The 23,918-nt window shown below is 45.7% G+C and overlaps 1 protein-coding gene across 16 annotated transcripts in view; it reads right to left on the bottom strand.

Annotated features, from left to right (window-relative positions):
• RALGPS1 (Ral GEF with PH domain and SH3 binding motif 1) overlaps positions 1-23,918 on the bottom strand; it is a 290,080-nt gene that overhangs the window by 206,563 nt on the left and 59,599 nt on the right. For all 16 annotated transcript variants that reach the window (XM_073806615.1, XM_033858613.2, XM_073806619.1 and 13 more), the window contains one exon: positions 22,392-22,442. In XM_073806615.1, the coding sequence (XP_073662716.1) occupies positions 22,392-22,442 (51 nt within the window). The remainder of the gene's footprint in view (positions 1-22,391; positions 22,443-23,918) is intronic.

Here is a 23,918-nt window from a genome sequence, read left to right as displayed (position 1 = left end):
CGGACTGAATTCTAAGTGTCTGGAGGAAAAGTACTTCTGTAAAAAATAGGCTGTCGGTCCGGGGACACCACACATGTCTCCAGCTCCCAGGGCAGACCCCTCATTGCCCAGCCAAGGCAGAGCCCCTGTCTTGGCCACACTGCCATGACCACCCAGGGAGAAGGGATGGTGGTGGCTCTGGGACTCCTTCCACCCCAGAGGACTCCTTCCACGACCCAGATGGCCCAGACTGGCCCCTGGCTGTCTGGGTCCTCCAGAGGCTGACTTTCATCCCCCAAAGAGGCACACACACAAACCACAGGAAGAGTTACTAACATGCAGAATGAGCTCCTGCATAAGGAGATCTTTCTTAACCCCAAATAGCTACACAGCGTTCCCTTCTTAATGGCCAAGTGTCCCACATCTGACCTAAGCCGTGCGCAAATAAAGGCTGTCTGAACATGGACCATTTGGGGGCATCAATGTGCAGAAGCCATAGCTCATTTAACCGGCTCCTCCCAGGCACGAGCCCCTCACCCCACTCTCAGGCTCCATTCAGAAGCCCACACAGTACAAACACGAAGGGTGCTGACTGGAGCAGATAGGGTCTCAGAGCCAGAAGGTCCCCAAGAGGCAGATGATGTATTGGGACAAGGGGACATTGAAGGACACTGGTTCCCCATTACTCGCACACTGGGGTGTCTGCCCAGCTCTTGACCATTCCTACTTCTCTGGGAACTGCACCTTGCCCTTGACCCCATCACAGGGGTAGTCACCTTGGATGACAATGAACTCGACCCCCACCGCGCCATCAGTAATTCCTTGTGTATGAATTTGGACTATAGGTGCAGGGAGAGAGAACGGAGTCAGCCTCCAGGGCTTAGGGCAGTCATCTTGTGCCTCCCTTGCCTACCAGGGAGTCAGAGGGAGCCGGCAGAAGCCCCGAGAAAGGGAGCTGAGGAAGGATGGAGGACAGAGAGGAAACACTAGTCTGGCCAGGTTTCTGAGCCCAGATTCCAGCCTCTCTCCACTTCTGGGTTCCATGAGACACCCCGAGGCTTACAGCAAATTCCCCTTTTTATTGGCAAATTCCCCTTTGTCAAGCTGGCTTGAGCTGTTTTCTGTTACTTGAAACTAAAAACATCACCTGGTCTCCCACTGTTCTGTTCTCACAGCCCAGCAGCCTGGGTGGCCTCAATGAAGGAAAGGGTGAGGAAGGGGAGGGACAGCCTGACGCAGGGCAAGGCTTAGAAAGCCCCTTTCTCAGGGAAACCAATCAAACAGGAATCCAGGGACCTCCTTGGAAGAGTCAGGAGCCAGGAACCAGAGATCCGGGACCTGGTTTCCAGTTTCCAACTCCGAGGGAGTTTGGACTCTGTTGACATTCCCAATGTGCAGCTTTGCTTCCCTGCTTCCCTGCTTCCCTGCAGAGGGGTTATGTAGCTAAAGGTCAATGAAGTCAGGGCTGTGAGCTAATCCTTCAAAAGTGGGAAGGGTGGAGATTAGGAGAGCATCTCATCGCACAGGCATCCTGGGGACATATGCCCCAGAGTATGGAGTTTTTCAGGAAGGGAAAGCTAGCCTGGGCTCAGAGGTTCAGGGACGCAGAGAAGCAAATCGAATTTCCCAAGGCTGCACAGCAGCAAGTGCGAGGCCAGTTCAACCTAGGTGGGCCACTGAACCCATGGTCTCAGCTCCACCCCTTCAGTAGATTTCACCTGCCAACTCTTCTTTCCTGGGGCCTAGAGCAAAGCAGCATTTGTGACCATCAATAAAAATAATAGTGACCTCTTCTCCCCATCCCCCCCAAAGGGACTATTTACAGTCACGGTCCTCAACGAAGGGTGGTCCTGTTAGATGGAGGTGCTCTGTCCGGCTGAGTACCTTAAAGGATCTAAGGCCGCACGCTGGGCTGCAGAAGCTGGGGATTGGATCTGTTCTGTACAGAGAAGGGAGATGGATGGTCCTGAGAGGGGAACAAAGAGCTGGGAAGAGGCTGGGATCAGCTAAAGGACCCACAGTGAGGGTGCAGCCGTTGGTATTTTAGAAACAGTGATGCCTACAGCGCCTGTTAAAGCTGTTAATGTGGGTCCCAAGGTTCCCTTTCCAAGAAGTCTCCATGGCTCCCTCGCACTTTAAGTGGCAGATTCTTTGGGAGGAAGCCGCAGAGTTGTTGCTCCATCACTGTGGTTTGGTGCAGAAATGATGTACGTGCTAGGAATAAGCCTCCAGGGACCTGCACGGATCTGGAGAAAGATCTGGCCTTCCTAAATCCACAGAATTGGCATTCAAGACTCAAGACCAGTTTGCATCCATCTCAGAGAGACATCTGGGTTGTAACAACAACAATTTAAGGAAGAAGAAAAAGAGGAAGACGAGGAACAGCAGCAGCAGCCACCTACTGGGCACTAATGTTCCAGCCAGAGGGCTAAGTAAGGACTTAATGCATCATCACACAAACCCTCCCAACAGCACTACGAAGTAGCTACTACTGTCGTCACTGCTTTATAGATGAGATAACAAAGATTTAAAGATGTTAAGGAACCTGCCCAAATTCACACAGCTAGTTTGTGATGGAGTGAGATCTCCACTCAGTTCTGTCTGAACCATAACTCACACTACTTTTTTTTTTTTTTTTTTTTTGGCAGTACGCGGGCCTCTCACTGTTGTGGCCTCTCCCGCTGCAGAGCAACGGGCTCCGGACGCACAGGCTCAGCGGCCATGGCTCACGGGCGCAGCCGCTCCGCGGCATGTGGGATCTTCCCGGACCGGGGCACGAACCCGTGTCCCCTGCATCGGCAGGCGGACTCTCAACAGCTGCGCCACCAGGGAAGCCCAATAACTCACACTATTAGCCAGTATGCCACACAATATCCCCAAAGATAAGGTGCTAGAGCCCTGACTCTTCCGCTTCCTTTCTGTAAGGTTCTAGGCAACCAGGGATCCTATCCAAGATGCACTCCATCCTGGCTGCTCTGGTTATCACTAGGGCCACCTCTCTCAAGGCTGCTCGTTCAGGTGTTTTGTTTTCCCAGGTCCCACTAAGTGTCCCAACTTTCAGGGACACTTTGACCCCTAAGAAGTCTCCAGTGGCAAGTCAGCTGTCAGGATCTCTTCACAAGCCTAGGGGTCCTCCTCTAGAAAGGGCCAGGATCAGCAGCTCCCAAGAACCTAGAATCTGCTGGAGGGCATGCAGATAGGTCTACAGAATAGACCGATTTAAACCTTCTGAGAGGGACTTCCCTGGCAGCGCAGTGGTTAAGAATCTGCCTGCCAACACAGGGGACATGGGGTCGATCCCTGGTCCGGAAAGATCCCACATCCTGCAGAGCAACTAAGCCCGTGCACCACAACTACTGAGCCTGTGCTCTAGAGCCTGCGAGCCACAACTACTGGGCCCGCGAGCCACAACTACTGAAGCCCATGTGCCCTAAAGCCCGCACACTGCGACCACTGAGCCCACAGACTGCAACTACTGAAGCCCACGCACCTAGAGCCCGTGCTCTGCAACAAGAGAAGCCACCGCAAGGAGAAGCCCACGCACAGCAGCAAAGAGTAGCCCCTGCTTGCCAGAACCAGAGAAAGCCCGCGCACAGCAACAAAGACCCAACTCAGCCAAAAATAAATAAATAAATAAACCTTCTGAGGAAGAAGTGAAGTGATCTAATTGCCTTGTCATGCTCCTGGCGCCAGGCACCTCCTGTGGGTGTCTCACAGGCACCTCAAATTCAACACCCACAAAATCAAATTCCCCAAGCGCCCACCCCACCCCCCAACATCTGCTTGTCCTCCATCAGCCACCGAGGTGCCCAGAATCTGCACGTGACCCAGCCACACGGGAGATTTCTTTCAGCGCCCTGTCCTCCCTGTCTGGGTCTCTCACCTCAGGCCTCGGCCCAAGCTGCCCCCTCTGCCAGGAATATTCCTCCTCCTCCCCTGCACCTGACCACCTCCACCTCGCGCCTCAGGTGCAGGTTTACACACCATTTGTTCAGACGAGCTTTCCTGATCCCCTACACGACCCCAGGCCAAGCTGGATGCTCCTTCGAGGGCTCCTATGGCACAAGTAACGCTCCAGACAGGAGCCCTGACTGTTCTTTATCGAGGCACTTGTTGAATTGCCCATCTTCCCTCCCTAGACCATTAGCAACTCGCAGGAATAGCACCTAAGAGCCTAACTTGTTCACCTTTGCGTGTCCGGCTCCTAAGGAGGAACCTGGCTAGAGCGGGTGCCGACTAACTAATTGCTGCTGAGTGAGCGGAATCCTGTATCAGCCCACAGGAAGTAAAGTGATTTGAAAAAATGAGTGTTCCAGATGGTGGCGGCTCAACCCTTTAACCACAGCAAGTTTTCAGTCAGTGAGTCAATGACAATTTACTGAACAGATACTACGTGCCCAGCACCAAGCATGTGAGAGACAAAGACACACGAGGCTTGGGTTTCAGGGCCCTCTGGAATCTAATGAAAGCTATGGGCTCCCTCCTCAGTGAAATGTGAGTCACAAAATTATGTGAAAGTTTTTACACTATTTATTTTTTCATTCATTTTAATTAAAAATCTTTTCAGAAATTATTTCTCTTATTTTTTTCAAGCAAAAAAAAAATTAACATCAACTTCCTAAAAAGAATTAAAAGAAATCCAAACTGTGCTAAGACTGTCCCGTGGATCCTGCGGCAGTCCGGCTCGAGAGAGGCAGTTACCAGGGGTCAGTGTGTGGCTCCTCGAGCCAGACCACCTGAGTTCGAATTTGACTCTACCACTGACCAGCCTATAACAATGGGCAGATCCATTAGCCTCTCTGGCCTCTCATTTGAAAATGAAGATCATAAAAGTGCCTACCTTATATATGATCGTTGTGAATATTCAGTAGTCCGATTCATGTAAAATTATTAGAATAGTGACTGACACACAGCAAGCACCCAATAAACACAGCTATAGATATTATGACTGAACACAAAGTTGGAATTGTGAAACACTCGACATCCAACATACACAACGCTCCTTGACACGTGACACCCTGAGGCTCAGTCGACTTGATGTTTTTGTTTACCAACAGACGTTGAACCCTGGCTCCCAGAGGAAGGCAGTGGCACCAGATCATTACTCCCAAAGCCCACTGATGACAGTCAGCCAGCATCGGATATCTAGGACCAGCGCTGTTCTCCAAGAGCTGGCCAACTGAATCAATGCTGCATCACCTTCTTTTCTCTCAACCCACTGAGGAAAGCAATGTCAAGGTCTCCTTCACTGAAGAGTTGCCCCCAAGGAAGGACTGTGAATCCAGACTCCCTCTGCGTGTTTTCCTTCCAAAGAGAAGTACAGTGCTCTAGGTATCTCCAGATTTCTGCTGCTGAGGACTTAGCATGACTCTGCCACTCCCGGGCTGCACAAACATTTCTCCCAGCAGTAGAAAGCTCACAGACTTGTCCGGCACAGTCTCCTCTTCTAGAGGAAAGCGTGGCCAAAACGGCCTGTTTTTTCAGAAACATCTATAATGGTGAAATGAAAGGTTTACCTCATTCACGTGGCCAAAAATATCTAGTAAGCCAAGTCATGAATAAATCCCTCTTTCTCTGTTTTGTGTGTTTTCCTTTACTTTCAAAGAAAAAAAAAGGAGAACTTCAGTCTGAAGTTTGGTCAGGTACTTCAAGACTCGTCCTTCGGAGAGCCAGCGAACTCCTGGGTAGTTGAAGCCACTCTATGTTCTGCTCCATTTCATAGCAAGACCTCCTGGGAAGGCAGTAACCCCAGGCCCCAGCTCTTATGAGACTGTAGGCTTTCAAAGCAGGCTTTCAGGACCACTGCAGCCTTTGACATCTACACACGCTGGCACAGAAAGGCCCAGCCACAGGGGCAGGTGGGCCTTCTTGCTTCATCAACGCTACAAAACCAGATGTGCTGCCAGACGAAGCAGATGCTTCATCCGTGCACAGACAGCCTTGACATTCCTTTCAGTCAAAATGTAGTTTGGCAAGGAAACTGCCTGCCATTCGTGAAGACTTGGAAGTTTCTCAAAGAGGTTTGCAATATAAGAATTCTTCCTGGATGCTGACCACACGCAGGTAACCGGCAGCAACAGGAGCTGGCTGCTCTGAGACTATCATTAGCAGATTGTGCGATGAATTTCAAAAGAATCGGCACAACTACTGATTCTTTCCATGACCTATTTCAAAATACCAGAAGATGGGTCAGCTATTCTAGAAATGATATTATTTGACACAAGAACTGCTTTAATCGCCTTCCTCAGCTCCGAGCCACAGCTCAGCTCAGCCACGTCCAGGTTACGTGGCTTCACCAAGCTCCCTCCTGACTTCTCTTGCTTGGCAAAGCAATAAGCAATTCTGAAGGGTATTCCAAAACAAGGCTTTTGTGTTGCGGTGAATCCGAGCTTTGGAAAATGTTCAGCCTTTCCAAGTCAAGGCTTCTTCTTCCCAATAAGGTCTCCCCTCCCCTAGGAATCTTTGGGAGGTGGGTGCTCCTTCCCCTTTGCAGGTGTCATGTGATCACTGACAAGAGTCCTATCACTGCAGCCTCCATGTCTGGTTATGAAAGGAAGACCAAAGACTATGTAAGCTTCATTGCACTCTTTTTGTTTGACATTTTTTGACTTAAGCTAGGATCACTGCAAATACAAACAGAAGTACATAATCATAAAGGTAAGGTACACTTTCATAAATTCCTTTCAAAGGGAAAATATTAGATAACACAATGACAATGATAACTGTCATTACCCAGATGTATGCAACTCATGCCAACATACACACTTTTGGAGTAGAATGATACCTTAATATGATTTGAGAAAAATAACTTTTTTCTGCAGAAGATAGTTTTCAAAATAAAGAGTAGTTTTCAAAATAAACAGGCTTTTGATTCTGTTTATGACAAAGTAACTAGTATCAGATTAACCATAAAAACTGGATAAAGTAACAACAACAAAAACCTGGCTATTTAAAGATCTCAGAGAGCAAAAGCAGCCAGGAAGGCCCAAGGCCCCAGAAAGAAGGATAATGCACTGAGGGGAGCTCTCTGTTCACTGTTGTTGTTCCATCCTCTGACAATATCAAGTGTCAGCAAAGGTGCGGAACAGCTGAACTCTCCCACACTGGTGATGGGAATGTGCAACACTTTTGAAAACTGTTTGACAGTAACTAGTAAGTGAACATACACATTTCTTATGACCAAGTAATTCCATTCCTGGAAATTATACTCAAGAGTGATGGTGTTTATGTCCAAAAACAGACATGTTCAAGGATGTTTGTGGCAGCGTTATTTACAATAGCCCCAACCTGGAAACAACAAAAATATCCATCAACATTGGAAACGATAAATAAAATAAGGTCTACTCATACAATGGATGGAATACTATACAGAAATGAAAAAGGATAAAGTCCTGCTACACACACAAACACGGTAAGTCTCACACGTATAATGTTAAGTAACAATACAAAGTATATATTGATACAATATGATTCCACTTATATAAAATTCAAAAATAGACAAACTACTAGTAGTGATAGAAGTTAGAATAAATCACACTTGGGGGTAGTTAATGGCTTGGAGGGGCATGAGGTAGGCTTCTGGGGTATTGGTATGTTTTGTATCTTGATCCAGTGGCAGCTACATAGTTTGTTACTTTGTAAAAATGCATTGAGCTGTACCTTCAGACTTGTGCACTTTACTATATGTACTTTTTTTTTATTATTATTTTTTTTTTACATCTTTACTGGAGTATAATTGCTTTATAATGGTGTGTTAGTTTCTGCTTTATAACAAAGTGAATCAGCTCTACATATACATATATCCCCATATCTCCTCCCTCTTGCATCTCCCTCCCACCCTCCCTATCCCACCCCTCTAGGTGGTCACAAAGCACCGAGCTGATCTCCCTGTGCTATGCAGCTGCTTCCCACTAGCTATCTGTTTTACATTTGGTAGCATATATAAGTCCATGCCACCCTCCCACTTCGTCCCAGCTTACACTTCCCCCTCCCTGTGTCCTCAAGTCCATTCTCTATGTCTGCGTCTTTATTCCTGTCCTGCCCCTAGGTTCTTCATAACCTTTTTTTTTTTTTTTTACATTCCAGATATATGTGTTAGCATACGGTATTTTTCTCTTTCTGACTTACTTCACTCTGTATGACAGACTGTAGGTCCATCCACCTCACTACAAATATACGTACTTTTAAAAATCTCTTTAAAAGATAAGGGACTTTAACAGATAATTATTTAATGCAAATACAAGAACAATGTCTTGAGAAGATTATTACATATGTAGAAGTAAAATGTATGACAATACTACAAAGAATGGGAGAGAGGTAAATAGAAGTACACTCTTCTAAAGTTCTTATATTAAATATGAAATGGTATATTATCACTTGAAAGTAAACTGTTATATGTTAAAGATGTATATTATAAACTCTAAACCAACCACTAAAAGAAATTATACCTAGTTAGCCAATAAAAGAGATTAAATGGAATCATGAAATATGCTCAATTACTTAAAAAGAAGTCAGAAGAAGAGGAAAGAGGGAACAAGAATAGAGTTAAATCCAACCAAATCAGTAATCACATTTAATATAAATAGTCTAAGTATCCCGATTAAAAGGCAGAGGTGGTCAGATTGGGAAAAAAAGCAGGACTCAACTATATGCTTCCTACAACAAACCCACTTTAAATATAAAGTTACAAATAGGTTGAAAGTAACAGGATGAAAAATATATATCATGCTCTCTTAGTCTGTTCAGGCTGCTATAACAAAAATACCATAAATAGAGTGGCTTATAAACAACAGAAACTTATTTCTCACAGTTCTGGAGACTGGGAAGTCCAGGATATGCTGGTAGACTCAGTGTCTGGTAAGGGCCCACTTCTTGGTTCATCTTTTCACTGTGTCCTCACATGGTAGAAGGGATGAGCTAGCTCTCTGGGGTCTCTTTTTAACGGCACTAATCCCAATAATGAGGGATCCACCCAAAGGCCCCACGTTCTAATCCCATCACTGTGGGTGTCTGGATTTCAACATATGAGTTTGGGAGGTACATTCAAACCATGGCACATGCTAACACTGATCAAAAGAAAGACGGCTATACTATCAAACAAAGTAGATTTCAGGGCAAAGAATAGTTCCAGGGATAAGGTGGGTCATTTCATAATGATGAAGGGTAAATTCAATAGGAAGACCTAATTGTAAATGTTTATGCAGCTAATACTAGAATTTAAAAATGCATAAAGCAAAAACTGATAGAATTTAAAGAGAAATCAACAAATCTACAATTATAATGGCAGGTTTCAATACTCTTCTCTCAATAATCAATAGAACAAATAAGTAGCAAATCAGTTAGGTTAGGATATAGATGACTTCAATAATACTATTAACCCACTTGACCTCAATTATATTCATAGAGTGCTCTATGCAAAAACTGCAGAATACACATTTTTTTCAAATTCACTCAGAACTTTATCAAGATTGACCATAGTTATGCCATACATAAAATCTCAATAAATTTAAAATAATTTCCAACCATACAAAGTATGTTCTCTAAACACAATGGAATTAGAAATCAATAGCATAAAATACCTAGAAAATCCCCAAATACTTAGAAACTAAGTAACACATTTTTAATAATTCACAGATCAAAAAGAAATCAAAAGGAAAATTAGAAAACATTTTGAACTGAATGAAGGTAGAAGTCCAAAATACCAAAATGTGTGGGATAAAGCTAAAGCAATGCTTAAAAAGAAATTTATAGCACCAGATGCCTACATTAGAAATGAAGAAAGGTCTCAAATCATTGACCTCAGCTTCCACTTTAAGAAGCTAGAAGAGTGAATTAAACCCAAAGTAAGCAGAAGAAAGGAAATGTTTTTTTAAAAAAATATGAACAGAAATCAATGAACTACCAAACATAAAAGCAATAGAAAAAACTAATGGAAGCAAATGCTCTTTTTCTGAGATCAATAAAATTGATAACCTTAGCCAGACTGATGAGAAAAAAGGAGACACAAATTATCAATACCAGGAATGAGGAAGTGGAAATGATTACAGATCCTATAGATATTAAAAGGGTAAGGGAATATTATGAACAACTTCATGGGAATAAATTTAACAACTTAGACAAAATAGACAAACTCATTGAAAAACACAACCAAAGCTCACTAAAAAAAAGAAATATACTACATGAATACTCTACATCTATTAGAGAAATTGAATTCATAGTTAAAAACCGTTCCACAATAATCTAGCAATTGCACTCCATGGTATTTACCCAAAGGGGATGAAAACTTATATCTACACATAAAAAAACTGCATTTGGATGTTTATAGCAGCTTTATTCATAATTGCCAAAACTTGGAAGCAACCAAGATGTCTCGCAGTAAGACAGGTGAATGGATAAACTGTGGTACATCCAGACGATCGAATATTATTCAGTGCTAAAATGAAATGTTAATCAAGCCATGAAAAGACATGGAAGAGGCTTAAATGCATATTACTAAGTGAAAGAAGGCCATAAAACTGTACGATTCCAACTCTATGACGGGCTGGAAAAGGCAAAGCTATGGAGACACTGAAAAGGTCAGTGGTTGCCAAGGGGGAGAGAGAGGGATGAATAGAGAAAGGATTTTTAGGGCAGGGAAACTATTCTGTATGATACTATAATGGTGGATACATGTCATTATGCATTTGTCAAAACCCATAAAATGTACAAGGGTTCACCAAGAGTGAACCCTAATGTAAACTATGGATGTTGGGTAATAATGATGTGTCAAGTAGGTTCATCGATGAAATGAATGTACCACTCTGATGGGGATGTTGATAGTGGAAAAAACGGTCGGGGGTCGGGGTGGGGACAAGGGGTATATGGGAACACTCTCTAATTTCTGCTCAGTTTTGCTGTGAGCTAAAACTGCTCTTAAAAGTAGTCTATTTAAAAGGAAAAAACAAAAACCTTTCCACAAAGAAAATTCCAGGTCCAGGTGGCTCTACGGATGAAATCTACCAAATATTTACAAAAGAAATCATACCAATTCTACCAATAAACTCTTCTGGAAAATTGAAAAGGAAAGAATGCTTCCTAACTTGTTTTATGAGGTCAGTATTACACCAGAAATATATTAAAACCAGATATTTAAAAAACTGATATTCAAACCAGAAAAAGACATTTCAAGGAAAGAAAAATACAGACCAGTATTCCTCATCATGAACACAGATGCAAAAATTCTTAGCAAAATTTTAGCAAATCAAATCCAACAATATACAAAAACGGTTCTACATCATGACCAAGTGGGGTTTATCACAGGAATGCATTCAAAAAATCCATCATGTAATTCTCCTTAGCAACAGACTGAAAAAAAAAAAAACCCAACATATGATTATCTCAATAGATGTAGGAAAAACATTTGATAAAACCCAATATCCATTCCAGACAAAAATTCTCAGCAAATTGGGATTAGGAGGGAACACCCTCAATCTGATAAAAGCCACGTATAAAAAACCTAGAGCTTACAGCTAATATCATACTTAAAAACGAAAGGCCACTTTTCCTCTAAGACTAGAAACAAGCCAAAGATATCTGCTCTCATCGCTTCTGCTCAACATGGTACTAGAGATTATAGCCAGTTAATAAGACAAGGAAAAGAAATAAAAGCATCTAGTTTAGAAAGAAAGAAACTAAACTGTTGTTATTCACAGAGCTATCATCATCTTGTAGAAAATCCTATAGAATCTACAAAAAAAAGCTCCTAGAATAAGTGAGTTTAGCAAAGTTGTAGGATACAGGTCAATTTACAAAAATCAGTCATATTTCTATAAACTAGTAATGAACAATTGGAATTTAAATAAAATAACATTTACAGCAGCATGGAAAATGAAATACTTAGGAATAAATCTGACAAAAGATGTGTAAGACCTATACACTGAAAAGTATATAGCGTTACTAAAATAACTTAAAGAAGACCTAAATACATGGATGTGCATACTATGTTCATGGTTCCAGGGACGCAGTATTGTAAAGACGCCAATTTTCCCCAGATTGATCTATGGAGTCAACCCAATCACAATCATAGCCTAGCAAGTTTTGTAAAACCTAACAAGCTGATTTGAAAATTCCTATGGAAATGCAAAGGACTAGAATAGCCAAAACCATTTTGAAATAGAAGAACACATTTTAAGGACTTATATTACCTGATTTTAAGAAGACAGCGGTGGGAGTGGAGAGGAGGGAGGGGCTGCAAGGAGCACAAAGAAACTCTCTGGGTGATGGGTATGTTTATTATCTTGATTTGATGATGGTTTCACATGTATATACATACATCCAAACTCATCAAATTATTGGCTTTATTTACGCATGATTTATTGTATGTCAATTATGCCTCAATAAAGCTGAAAAAATCTCACTCCATCCTCATGTCCAACTTTTTGAGGTAGTCATATCATCAGCTCCATTTTGCAGACATGTGACTTGAGCCTTGGAGTGATTAAGTGACTTAAGCATGGTCCCAGAGATACAAACCTAGTCCTTCTCACTCCAGAGCCCAGAAAGAAATGCTCTTCTACCTGCCTCTCATTCATCCAACAACTCCTGACAAGTATTGACCCCATAATGTGCCACTGTGGTTGGAGTTAGGGAACAGCAGTGACAAAAGGTCCTTCCTCAGAGATTTCGACACACTGCTGAGCCCAGGGCCCTTCTAAGCTTGACTTATTAGCCTGTTGTTGCTTTTCTCCTTATTACATCACTGACCTCTCTCAAAAGAGGAGAAATATCTTGTTGAGTTTCTGCTGTGCACCAGGCTGCCTGCCCACGTGATCTCCTTGAAGCATCACAGCACTGTGAGACGGGTATCATTTCCATTTTACAATTAAGGAAACGAGGCCCAGGGAGGTAAATGAACCTGCCATGATCACACAGCTGGAGAGCAGCGGAGCCAGGCTTCAAATGCAGATCTTCCTGCCTCCGAAGCGTGAGCCTCCCATCCCACCAAACTGCCTGCAATCAGGCAGTTGCTCCTGCAGCAAGAGTCTAAGTGAACCCTGTTTTTCTCGCAGACAGAATCGCAACCAGGAGGCAAGTCCCCATGGACGAAAACAGCTGTTCGCCAAATGTTCTGTTTTGTGTTATTAATTCATTTAAAGGGAAATTTGGTTTCTAACCAGCACTAATGTCATACCCACACTCAAGAAGGGGAAAAAAATGAGTCTGGAAATTGCAGTGTTGGTTTCATTGGATCAAATGTGCTGCTGGCCTATGTCTGCAGTCAGACCCGACTCCTGCCCCAGACGGCTCTCCCCACCCTTCAGGCAGGTCTTTCTCTGGGGCCCAGAGAGGGACTCCAACCTCTGTCTCCATCATGAAGGGAGCTGGGGGAAAGCCCGTTCCCACTTTGTTTTCATTGTGACAAGAAATCCTTACAAAGGATAGAGTGATTACTAGGAAATGAGAAGCAAATAACAAATGCAAACTCAGAGCAGTAACAGATGAGAAAGACAGCTGCTCAGGCTTCTGTTGCTAACTAACATCAACACTGAAACGCTGGAGCCATCCTCCCCAGGTCTCGGCCCAACTGGAGGGCAGCTGGCTCACCCGCTACTACCTGATTCCGTTTTTTTAACGGAGAGGCAGGGTAGCGTAGACGTCAAGAGTATTCAGTGGGACCTTACTATTATTATTATTACTACTACATCCTACATATATTCAACAAATAACATCAGGCACTGTGCTAGGTCACAGGATATGGGGTACTGGCATGATCCCTGCATCCACGGAGTTTATAATCTAGGAGGGAGACAGACTTGAAACACTAATCGTTCAGACTTTCCAAAGTCGTGACATTTCAGCACAGTGGTGAAGAGCACTGTACATGAGCAGTGGTAGATGGTGAGGTGAGAGGGAACCGAGGGGAACCTGCAGCACCCTGAGATCTAAGCTGCTCACTCCATCTCCTGACAGAGGAGGAGGAATCGCCTGTGATGGGGAAGAGGTGGGCATTCCAGGTGGAGAGCACAGCACGGGGGAAGGCAGGGAGACCAGGGAGGCTGCGGGGCAGCATGGAGCGGTGGGCTGCGGCCGGAGGTCTACTGCTGGCCCATCATGCAGAGCCTGGCCAGCTGGGTAAAAGAGGCAGGTCGGCATCCTAGGAGCACGGAACCTCAGAAGGTTCTAGGCAGGACAGGGACACAGTCGGATTTTGGCTTTAGAAAGATGTCTCCGAATACAGAGAGGAGGTTGAGGGGCCGGGATTGAACGTGGGGAAATGTGATCGGAGGAGAGATGGCAGTGGCTTAGGCTAGGCTGGGTCAGTGGAGGGAAATGGTCTGAGAAAATGGCCCAGCATGTGACCTGAAAGAGGGGTTTTAATGATGTCAGCGAAACCGATCTCCTCTTTACAAAAAACTGCCTTGCTGGCAACGTTCTTCCCTTCTCCCAGGGCCAAACGCTGTGATTCCAAGGAGCAGCAAAGACACACAGGGTTTGTCCGACATCCAACACTGACCTCTGCTTTCTGGAATGCCCGCTTCTTCAGAGCAAGCAAATGGCATCCAGACAAAAGGCCAGAGGGTCAGGTTCCTGAACCCACAGGCAGTGTTTTCCTGAACTGCAACGTGTCATGTGGCCCAGAGGAAACCGTGTACTTCAGTGGGGAGTCTTCCATTCCTCGGCAGACCAGCAGATGCGGGTCCAGCCAGGCCCCAAGGACTCAAGCCCTGATTTGGGGAAGGGTGAAAACAAATCTCTCTAGAGTGAGTGCCCCCCAGGGACAAGCGTTCTATCTGGATACCGCCTCCATTTTCCCAAAACATTTCTTAATGAGCTCCCACCGCCTCCTTCTCACCGGATCTGCCCTTTATTTATTTATTTATTTTTGAGGTAACTTTTTTTTTTAACACCTTTATTAGAGTATAATTGTTTTACAATGGAGTGTTAGTTTCTGCTTTATAACAAAGTGAGTCAGCTATACATATATATATCCCCTTTAAATCCCAGGCTCCCTCCAGGGCTGCAGGGAGGAGGGGAGTGAGGATCCAGGATGCATGCCCAACTGGAACACCCCTTGCCTGCCTTCCACTGACACTCAGCACCTGGCCTGTGCCTCAAACCCAAGTGTCAGGTGCTGGTGACACTCTGGTTCCTTCCTTCATGAAGCTCCAGTCTAGGCCTGCAGCCTTCTTCTGAACCATTTCTGGGCCTTTCCATCTCCCCTCCACGTTGCCATCGGTTCCTGAGCCCAGGATGCTCTCGCCTTCAGCTCTGGCTCACAGTTTCCTCCTCCCACCTCTCCCGCCATCGGGGAGGTCTGTACACTGGGTGGTGTCCTCTCAATTCTGGGTCACAATGCACCTCAACCTCCCCCTGGAAAGACTTTCATCCCCCTCCACCTCAGCTACCCACAAGCACAGCCATCACCCCTTCAAGCACAGTGGCCAGAGCGACCCCACCTCTGACCCTGAACTCTGAAATCCTTCTCCTTCCAGGACCTCCTGGCCTCCCTCCCCTGGACAAAACGCTGCCCACCACCCTGCTCGATTTCAGGACACTGGGCTCCCTGGGCCTCCTCCTGCCTCCAGGGCCACTTCCTCTGCCTCCTTCTCTGCCCTCTGCTCTTCCCTCTGCTCCCCACAGGCAGAGTGCACCCCTCTGTCTGCTGTGTCTTCTTGCCTCGGCCCTAACAGCAGCCCCCTATTCAGTCTAGGGCCAGGCCCCTCCCCACCATCACTACCACCCTTGCCTCCCCCCACGGCTGCACACTCCCCAAAGCGGTCTCCCTGACTGCAGTGGGCTCTGTCTCCGCAGTTAGAATGAACATCCTAAAATACAAATCTGTCCATGTCACTCCCCTTTTGAAACCCCTCCGTGAACCCCCAAGGTTAACAAGCTAAAGCTCTGCCTCCTGACCCCTCTACCCGCCACTCTCTCCTCGAGGCCCTGCCAGCCCCAAATACCTCTTGTCCACTGTCCGTTTACATGTCCGCCCCTCACTCTCACTGGATGGTGCCCATGACCCTCTGCCTCTGTCTCTCCAGCATGTGGCACAGCAGACAGATGAAGAAGTGAATGATGAGTGAAGGTCCGCCTGACTACTGAGAAATCTGGCAGCGGGGATGGAGCAATGTCGGCAGGAACAGCAAGACTGGAAAACACAGGCACATGGAGACACCTTCTACCTCACTGAGTTTGGTACCCACCGCAGTTTGTTTCCATCACACTCGGGCCTGCTGGACACCCATCCACATGCCTCTGAGACCCTGCACACCCCCAGCTGCCAGTCAGCAAGAGAAGGACACACTGACCTCTGGTGAGCACGCCCACATCCCCGGAAGCCATGCCCTTGAGGAACACAGAACCGAGAGAACAATGGACTCACCGGTTTTTCTCCCCAGAAGCCAGGCACTAAAAGTAGTGTGAAACTTTGGTAAATATACTATCTGCCTTTTAAGTGAGTTATTCACTCTGCCTGAAATGCCCTTCCCACTCCCATCCCATTCCTTGAATCAGCCCTCAGATACGATCCCTTTCAGCCTTCAAGGCTCAGTGCCAGTGTCCTGACTTTAAGGCAGAGAGAGTCTTCCCACGCAGTCTTCGCATGGCCCCCAGGTCACCATGGTGTGAGTCTCCATCTAGACTGCAGCCTCCCTGCCATCCACGGAACTAGGGTGTGAACTTGGGTCTGAAGGACTCCAAGTACAGTGCTCTTAACCACTCTGATACTCAGAGCATCACCTCCTCTGGGCCACTGGCTCCCACCCAGGCATCACTGAATGTTCTTTGGAGCATGATCTCATGTCCAAAATGCACAGAACCCTTGGGCTTCCCTGGTGGCGCAGTGGTTGAGAGTCCGCCTGCCGATGCAGGGGACATGGGTTCGTGCCCCGGTCTGGGAAGATCCCACATGCCACGGAGCAGCTGGGCCCGTGAGCCATGGCCGCTGGGCCTGCGCGTCCGGAGCCTGTGCTCCGCAGCGGGAGAGGCCACAACAGTGAGAAGCCCGCGTACCGCACAAAAAAACAAAAACAAAATGCACAGAACCCAGACTTCCCTCATGGCACTGTGGTTAAGAATCCGCCTGCCAATGCAGAGGACATGGATTCGATCCCTGGTCTGGGAAGATCCCACATGCCGTGGAGCAACTAAGCCCGTGCACCACAACTACTGAGCCTGTACTCTAGAACCCGCGAGCCACAACTATTGAGCCCAAACACCGCAACTACTGAGCCCACATGCCACAACAACTGACGCCCACGCACCTAGAGCCCGTGCTCCACAACAAGAAAAGCAACTGCAATGAGAAGCCCACGCACCACAATGAAGAGTAGCCCCCGCTCGCCATAATTAGAGAAAGTCTGCATGCAGCAATGAAGACCCAATGCAGCCAAATAAATAATTAATTCATTCATTTTAAAAAAATGCAGCAGGGCTGGTTCCATCCCTGGTCAGGGCACTAGATCCCACACGCATGCCGCAATTGAGAGTGTGCATGCCACAAATTCGGAGCCTGCCTGCTGCAACTAAGACCGGTGCACCAAATACATAAATAAAAATAAACATTTAAAAAATGCACAGAACCTGTTCAAAATATGCACCGGTGAGAAATTACAGCCACAAGTTACTGGGAACTTAGCATACGCAGGCATTGCCCTGAGTTCTTACACGCCCATTGTAAGGTGAAAACTATGGTTCCCCCATTTTACACTTGAGAAAATTGAAGCATAAGGAGAATGAGTAACTTGTCCACAGTCCAAGCTAGGAAGGGTGAAGCTGGGACTGCACCCTGCCTTGCCAGACTGAGCCCGTGCTCTCCAGCACACCGGGCAGCACCAGTGGGCCTAGCAGCTGGGCTTGGATAGAAAGTGGGCTGAGTCAAGCACAGAGCGTGCACATTTTCAGCACATTCTAAGAACAGCAGTTCCCCCTTGATGCTCCATGTTAAAACTAATGACAAAAACAATTCCAACGTCCAAACTGGTCTCTGAGAAACTGCTGGGCCTTCAATTCCACAGGCTGGGAGGTGGGCATGATGACAGACAGATTTGGTAGGTAAGGCTGGGGGGAAAATTGCCACCCTGAAAATGTACCCTCTCCCAAGGCTGCTGCCACCAGGACCCCTCAGAAAGTCCTCCTTCACAATGCAGCCCCCACCCCGAGCCATGGCAGCCAGGAACCCACCCAGCCCTGCAACCCAATCCACCACGGTGGGGATAGGGTTCTAGGCCACAGCTAGTAAGTTAAACACAGCTGTGAGCTATTATGCTACAAAGTTGTATCTGCCTTAACTCGCCAGTTTTTGATAAAATTGGTCACTTGTTGGAGTCACTGGGGAACCGGGCAGTTATGGTTCCATATTTGCTAACTTCCATTTTACTTGCTCTCTGCCAATCCTCAACTCACCATCTGCCTGGCTTCCTCTAAGCCCTGGGCCGATGCTCTTGCAGTCCCCCTTGCAGAAATGAGCAGAAGCCACAGTTCTACCCTCAGTTATCAACAGCAGTTGGAAATCTGAATCTTCAAAGACTGAGCTCACCAGAAAAAACCCTTGCTTTCGGGGAAGTGGTTACACCGCAAAACAGGCAACCGGGTAATCACGTCCCCTTACTTGGTACGCCCTCCTTGGCAATGTGCCTAAACTTGGTCAGATAATGTTCTGCTACAGTGCTTCTCCTCTCATTCAGTCATTCAGTCACTCTTCACTCATTCAACACATATTAACTGAGTATCTACTGTGTTCCAGGCACTGGGATTACAACAGGGTCTCTCAGGATGCAGCCCTTCAGAACCAAGTGAGCATAAACTCCTTCTCTGCCCTGGTGCTTCCAAAGACCTTTAGGAGAAGCCAAGGAGGGAGGCCCACCTGCATGTGTAAGTGGTAGGAGGGAGAGAAGAAAAGAAACTAAAGACAAACAGAACTGCAAAGAAATGCTCAAATTTAACTAGTAGTCTGCTGGTTAATAGTAATACTGATGTTATTTTAAAACTATTATACATATATATCATGGGGTAATACAAAAAAGTCATTATTTATTGTTGTTAGAAACCAGAATTGTCAGTGTAAAAGAAAACATATAAAAACCAAGGGAATTAAGTTAACAATCCTGGAATGTTAGATTTGAATCCTGGAATGTAAGATGGAAAGATGAACATTGTATTGGTCGTGTTTCCACATGATAAAGTGGTATAACGAACAATCCTGAAATCTCAGAGGCTCACAATGACAACATTTATTTCATGCTCATCGGTCAGGCGAGTGACTGCAGTTCAGCTAATCTTTGCTGGGTTGGCTGGGCTGTGCCAGGTTAGGCTGGAATTCAGGCTTTGGGTCGGGGTCAGGTCATCTTTAATGTTATTTGGGGACTTGGGCTAAATGCACAATAGCTATGGGTCCCTCACAGAGAGCGGAGGTTCCGAGATGGCTGGTGAAGCTTCCTGCCTCTTACTGGCTCAGCTCACCACTTGCATCCCATCACTTGTGCCCAAGTCACGGGCCAGGCACAAAGTCCATGGGGTGAGGAAATATACACCACCCACAGGGGAGTCATGACAAGGATGAGGAGGGAAGGAAGGATTGTGGAGAAATAATACTACCTACCCAATCATGAACTCATGACTTTTCCTTTTAAAAAATAAATATTTCCTAGCCCCGTCCACCAAAAAGGCCTAAAAGCAGTGGCAATCCAGTAGCAATGAACATCCTCTCACCCAGACTGCAGGTTTCTAAATACTACCCTCCACTAAAAGGAACCAGGACTCCTGAGGGAATGCCTGATTCCAGGTCTTCAGCAGGAAATTAGCATACCTTGTTGTATCAAAGAGCAAGGAAGCTATCAAAAAATAATGGGATCGTGTTAAAAGGATACAGGAGATGACATGAAAGGGCTCCCATTGGTTAGAGGCAGGGTAATTTATGCATCAAAAAGAATAGTGACTACAACTGACTGAAATGGATTCCCAGCCCCACTCTAACCCTATGGAATCAGAATCTCCAAGGATAAAGCCTAGGCATCTGGATTTTTTTTTTTTTTTACGGAACTCCTCAAGTGATTCTGATGCACAGTCAGGGCTGAAAGGCGCAGGTTTCCTGATCTTCTGGGAGTCCAGACCACTCACAATGCCCATCTTGCTCTCACGTGCTGGCCTCTGCTTCCTGGAAAGTCTCGTCTACATCAAACGCACAAGTGTCCCTTATACATGTGCTTCCGACGCTGGGGTGGTCCAGCCATAACGTGGCAGACATCATCAAGGGGAAAAGTTGCAGTTTTCAGTCTGCTAACAGCAATAACAAGAGCAGGAAAGCTGGGACAGCTCCCAGGGTGCTCCTTTTAACCACAATTTTGACAATGACAAAGAGTAATAAACTCTTCCGTCTTTAGCTAACATATCATAGATCTAAGACATAAAAGTTTAGGGTCTCTCCAGATACCTCGAAGCAGTTCATTCTTAATCCTGACTCTGCAGCAGAATCACCTGGTAAGCTTCTATACAAAACACAGCTGACTGTGTTCTAGACTCTAACCCAGAGACTCAGATTCCACGGTCTAGGGTGGAGTCCAGGCACCCCGTGTCTCCAAGGCTGCCCAGGTGATTCTGACGTGCAGCCACGATTGAGAACCACAGCTCCAAGCTGGTCTTGAAAGCAAAACATCTCCACCTTAATGTCTTGTGACAACTTGAAACGAGATATGCCCTGAAAGAGGCACCTTCCGAACTGCAGTGCCCTGGGAAAAGTCTCGGTCTGCCCCTCCTTGTGCCTCTGAAGAATTCCCCATCCCTTCCCTCCTGCAGTCAGCCCAAACAGCCACCCCAGCCTCCCTGGCCTCACAGCAGGCTGGGCTGTCCTCCTTGATGCTCAGGACAAAGAATAAAGATCCAAGCGTCTAAACTTCTCCAGATCAAAGCTAAGCAGAGCCGGGTTCAGCTGAGAACTAAGGCAGCCATCGCACAACTACTTCCCCAAGAGGCTCCAACATGTAGTGTGTTGGGCTGTCTTCTGTTTTTGTTTTTGTTTTTAATTAGAAAGAATGTGTAATCCCACATTAGAAGAAAATAGAAAAAGACTGAAGTCAGCCAGTTCAAAAAAGCAAACATAGTTCTGCCCCCAAAACCTAATGAATACAACACACACACACAAACACACACACACACACACCGAAATACAAATCACTGCCACGTCTTCACACAAATGCTGAGGGCAGCTAGCAATACTAGTTTCCCCCTAATGTGTGGTGGGTTGGATGCCAGCTCTAGGAAGGCCTGGATCCTTTGTCTGGCTTTGTATTAAAATATGCTGTTCTTCTCAAAGTCTGTAAGAAGAAGGGCATCATGTTAAGAGTGGTGTTCTGGAATTCACACCATAGTTTTGACATATCCACCACCCACACCCCTCTTCTCTGAAATCTGCACCCCACTCACAAGGTTGGGTCCTCTCAGCTGTTCTCGCTCATCTTGGCCACCTACTCCTGACCTGAGTCTCTGAACCAGCACCGGACACGGGTCTCAGTGGGGCTGGACTAAGATTTGCTGGTTCAGGTGTGGAAGGTGGCTTCCACAGCATCACGTAAATATGGGCCCTTCGGGGAGGCCAGGTTGGACCACAGGGGCAGACAGGACAGCGGGCAGGAGAGAGAGGAGAGGGGAAAGCAGAGGAGAGGGAAAAGCAGAGGAGAGGCAGGGAGCAGGGAGAGGGCTTGTGTCCTGCTCGGCTCTTCAGGCTGCCTGAACTCCATGCCACAGGTTCTGAAAGTGCCCCCTTTATGCTTGTAACAAATTCTTCTTCTGCCTATTCAGCTACTCGAAATGGATTTCTATTACTTGATAAGAAAACCAGAATCCTGTCTAAAATAACTGTAAAGCCTCGTTATCAACTGCTAAACATTTCCAGGGATTTTTTTTCGAAGACTAAAATCAACTTTTTTTCTCTTTATTGAATATGCTGTTTCTAAAAATATATGTATGCTTTTAACATGAATTTGTATGTGTTTTGTTGCGGCAACTGGCTTCAAAATCAGAAACAAGGCAACCACCAGCATTTGGTATCAACAGAAAGAAGGCTCTCTAGGAGATGTTCTCTCCCATCTCTGTCTCAACAGTGAGCATCTCCAGAAGAGGTGGCCTGGGCAAAGGAATCAGTGTGGCCAGGCCTGACTCAGGTGTGAAGGCGGTAGGCACCGACTGCCTACAGCCCTGCCAGAGGGGGCCAAATGCAGTGATATCCTCTGGAGAACCTAAACACCTGACTCAAAGAGTGAGCACCTCTGAGAATGGAAAGCTCCTGGATGCTCTCTTTAATGGGGGCTTAAATCAATAACGTGAGTTTATAGAGACTTCAAGAGAGAAACCGGGAAACTGAGTCAGTCTAACATGGCCGACTAAATCCTCCCCTCCCAGCCCCAGCATTAGTAGCAGAGTGTTGAGAACAAGGTACAGACCTCTGGCTGGATGGCTTTAAACACGGGTATGTCCATTAATGTGATCTGGCTCTGCAACAAAAGAGAATCGGGGTTAGAAAATACTGGAAACCAAAAACAGCTGTCATGTGACTTTGAAACTATACAGAGTAATAAAGTAATAAAGTTGTAATAAAGTACGACACTCAGAAGTCATACTTTCCCCCTTGAAATAAAAATCAAGATAGAGTAAAAAATTGGGTAAATTTTGAAAATGCCTCGCCCATCCCTTCCCTCTTCATAAATCTTGATCTACCCTTCCTCCTCGAACATGAGATGAACTTCCAATTTAAGAATTGAGGGACTTCCCTGGTGGTCCAGTGGGTAAGACTCCACATTCCCAATGCAGGGGGCCCGGGTTCACTCCCTGGTCGGGGAACTAGATCCCGCATGCATGCCGCAGCTAAGAAGTCCGCATGCCACAACTAAAAGATCTCGCGTGCCGCAACTAAGTAAGACACAGCGCAGCCAAAATAAATAAATTAATTAATTTTAAAAAAAGAATTGATAATAGTAGTTTGGAGGGTGGGAGTGAAAGTAAGGGGAACATTTTAAGTTTGGATATTTTCGTTCTATTTGACTTTTTGTTTCAAGTATGAATTACTTTTACAATTTTTAAAAGTTGCAGACACCATATTATAAGTTAGCATGCTAAACAGAGACACTATCTATTACTGTAAATTTTTTTTTTTAAATTGTGGCTTATAGAAAGTGTACATTTCTTCTGAAGCCTAAGCCTCCTCTAAATTATATGGTAAAGTGCTATTCAAGATGCATCCACAGACCAGTGTTGGACCATGAACTGTTTATTCCACCAGCCCACAATGAGATAATTACGGAATTTGAGAGCAAGCATTTGGAAACTTTTATAGCAATCCCCATGACATTTTTATTGTATTTTTTTAAAGTATCAGTCATTAACTGATGGGAAAGGAAAAACCTGGTCCTTTATCACAGCTAGCTTGAGAAGCACTAGTTCTGTCAATAGGGAAAACACACATCCAGTTAAAAATCTGTTCCCATTGCTAGAAGCTCATCAGGTGACAGTAAGAGAAAGCGTCATTGCTGACAGCTTTGCAGGCCAAGGCATGGACTGGGCTGACTTCACATGACCTATACCTATCTTCATATGTCACATGGGATGCCAGGAACCAGTTAACAGATGCTTCTGTGACAGGCCAAGGAAAGGAGAGATGAGAGCTTCTGGATGCCCACTAATGAGAGAAGACACCTGTCCATTGTATACAGGGCATCTGGGAGGACATGATGCACTGAACAGACATGGGCTCTGGAATCCACAGGGCTTGGGCATAACTTAATAGCAATATTCTCTTTGACACATGACTTTAACCTCTCCCAGTTTCAGCTGCCACATGTGACAATAATCCCTATCTAATAGGATCGTTGTGAGAATTCAAGGCAAGAGGTACAGAATGTCTGGCACCTAATAGATGCCCTCTCTGTATATGTATATGTGTACATATATGTGTGTGTACACATACAGGTGCC

Source organism: Tursiops truncatus, chromosome 6, assembly GCF_011762595.2.
Source record: "Tursiops truncatus isolate mTurTru1 chromosome 6, mTurTru1.mat.Y, whole genome shotgun sequence".
Taxonomy (NCBI): domain Eukaryota; kingdom Metazoa; phylum Chordata; class Mammalia; order Artiodactyla; family Delphinidae; genus Tursiops; species Tursiops truncatus.
Note: the sequence above shows the minus strand (reverse complement) of the source record. Positions and strands in the feature narration are given on the sequence as shown.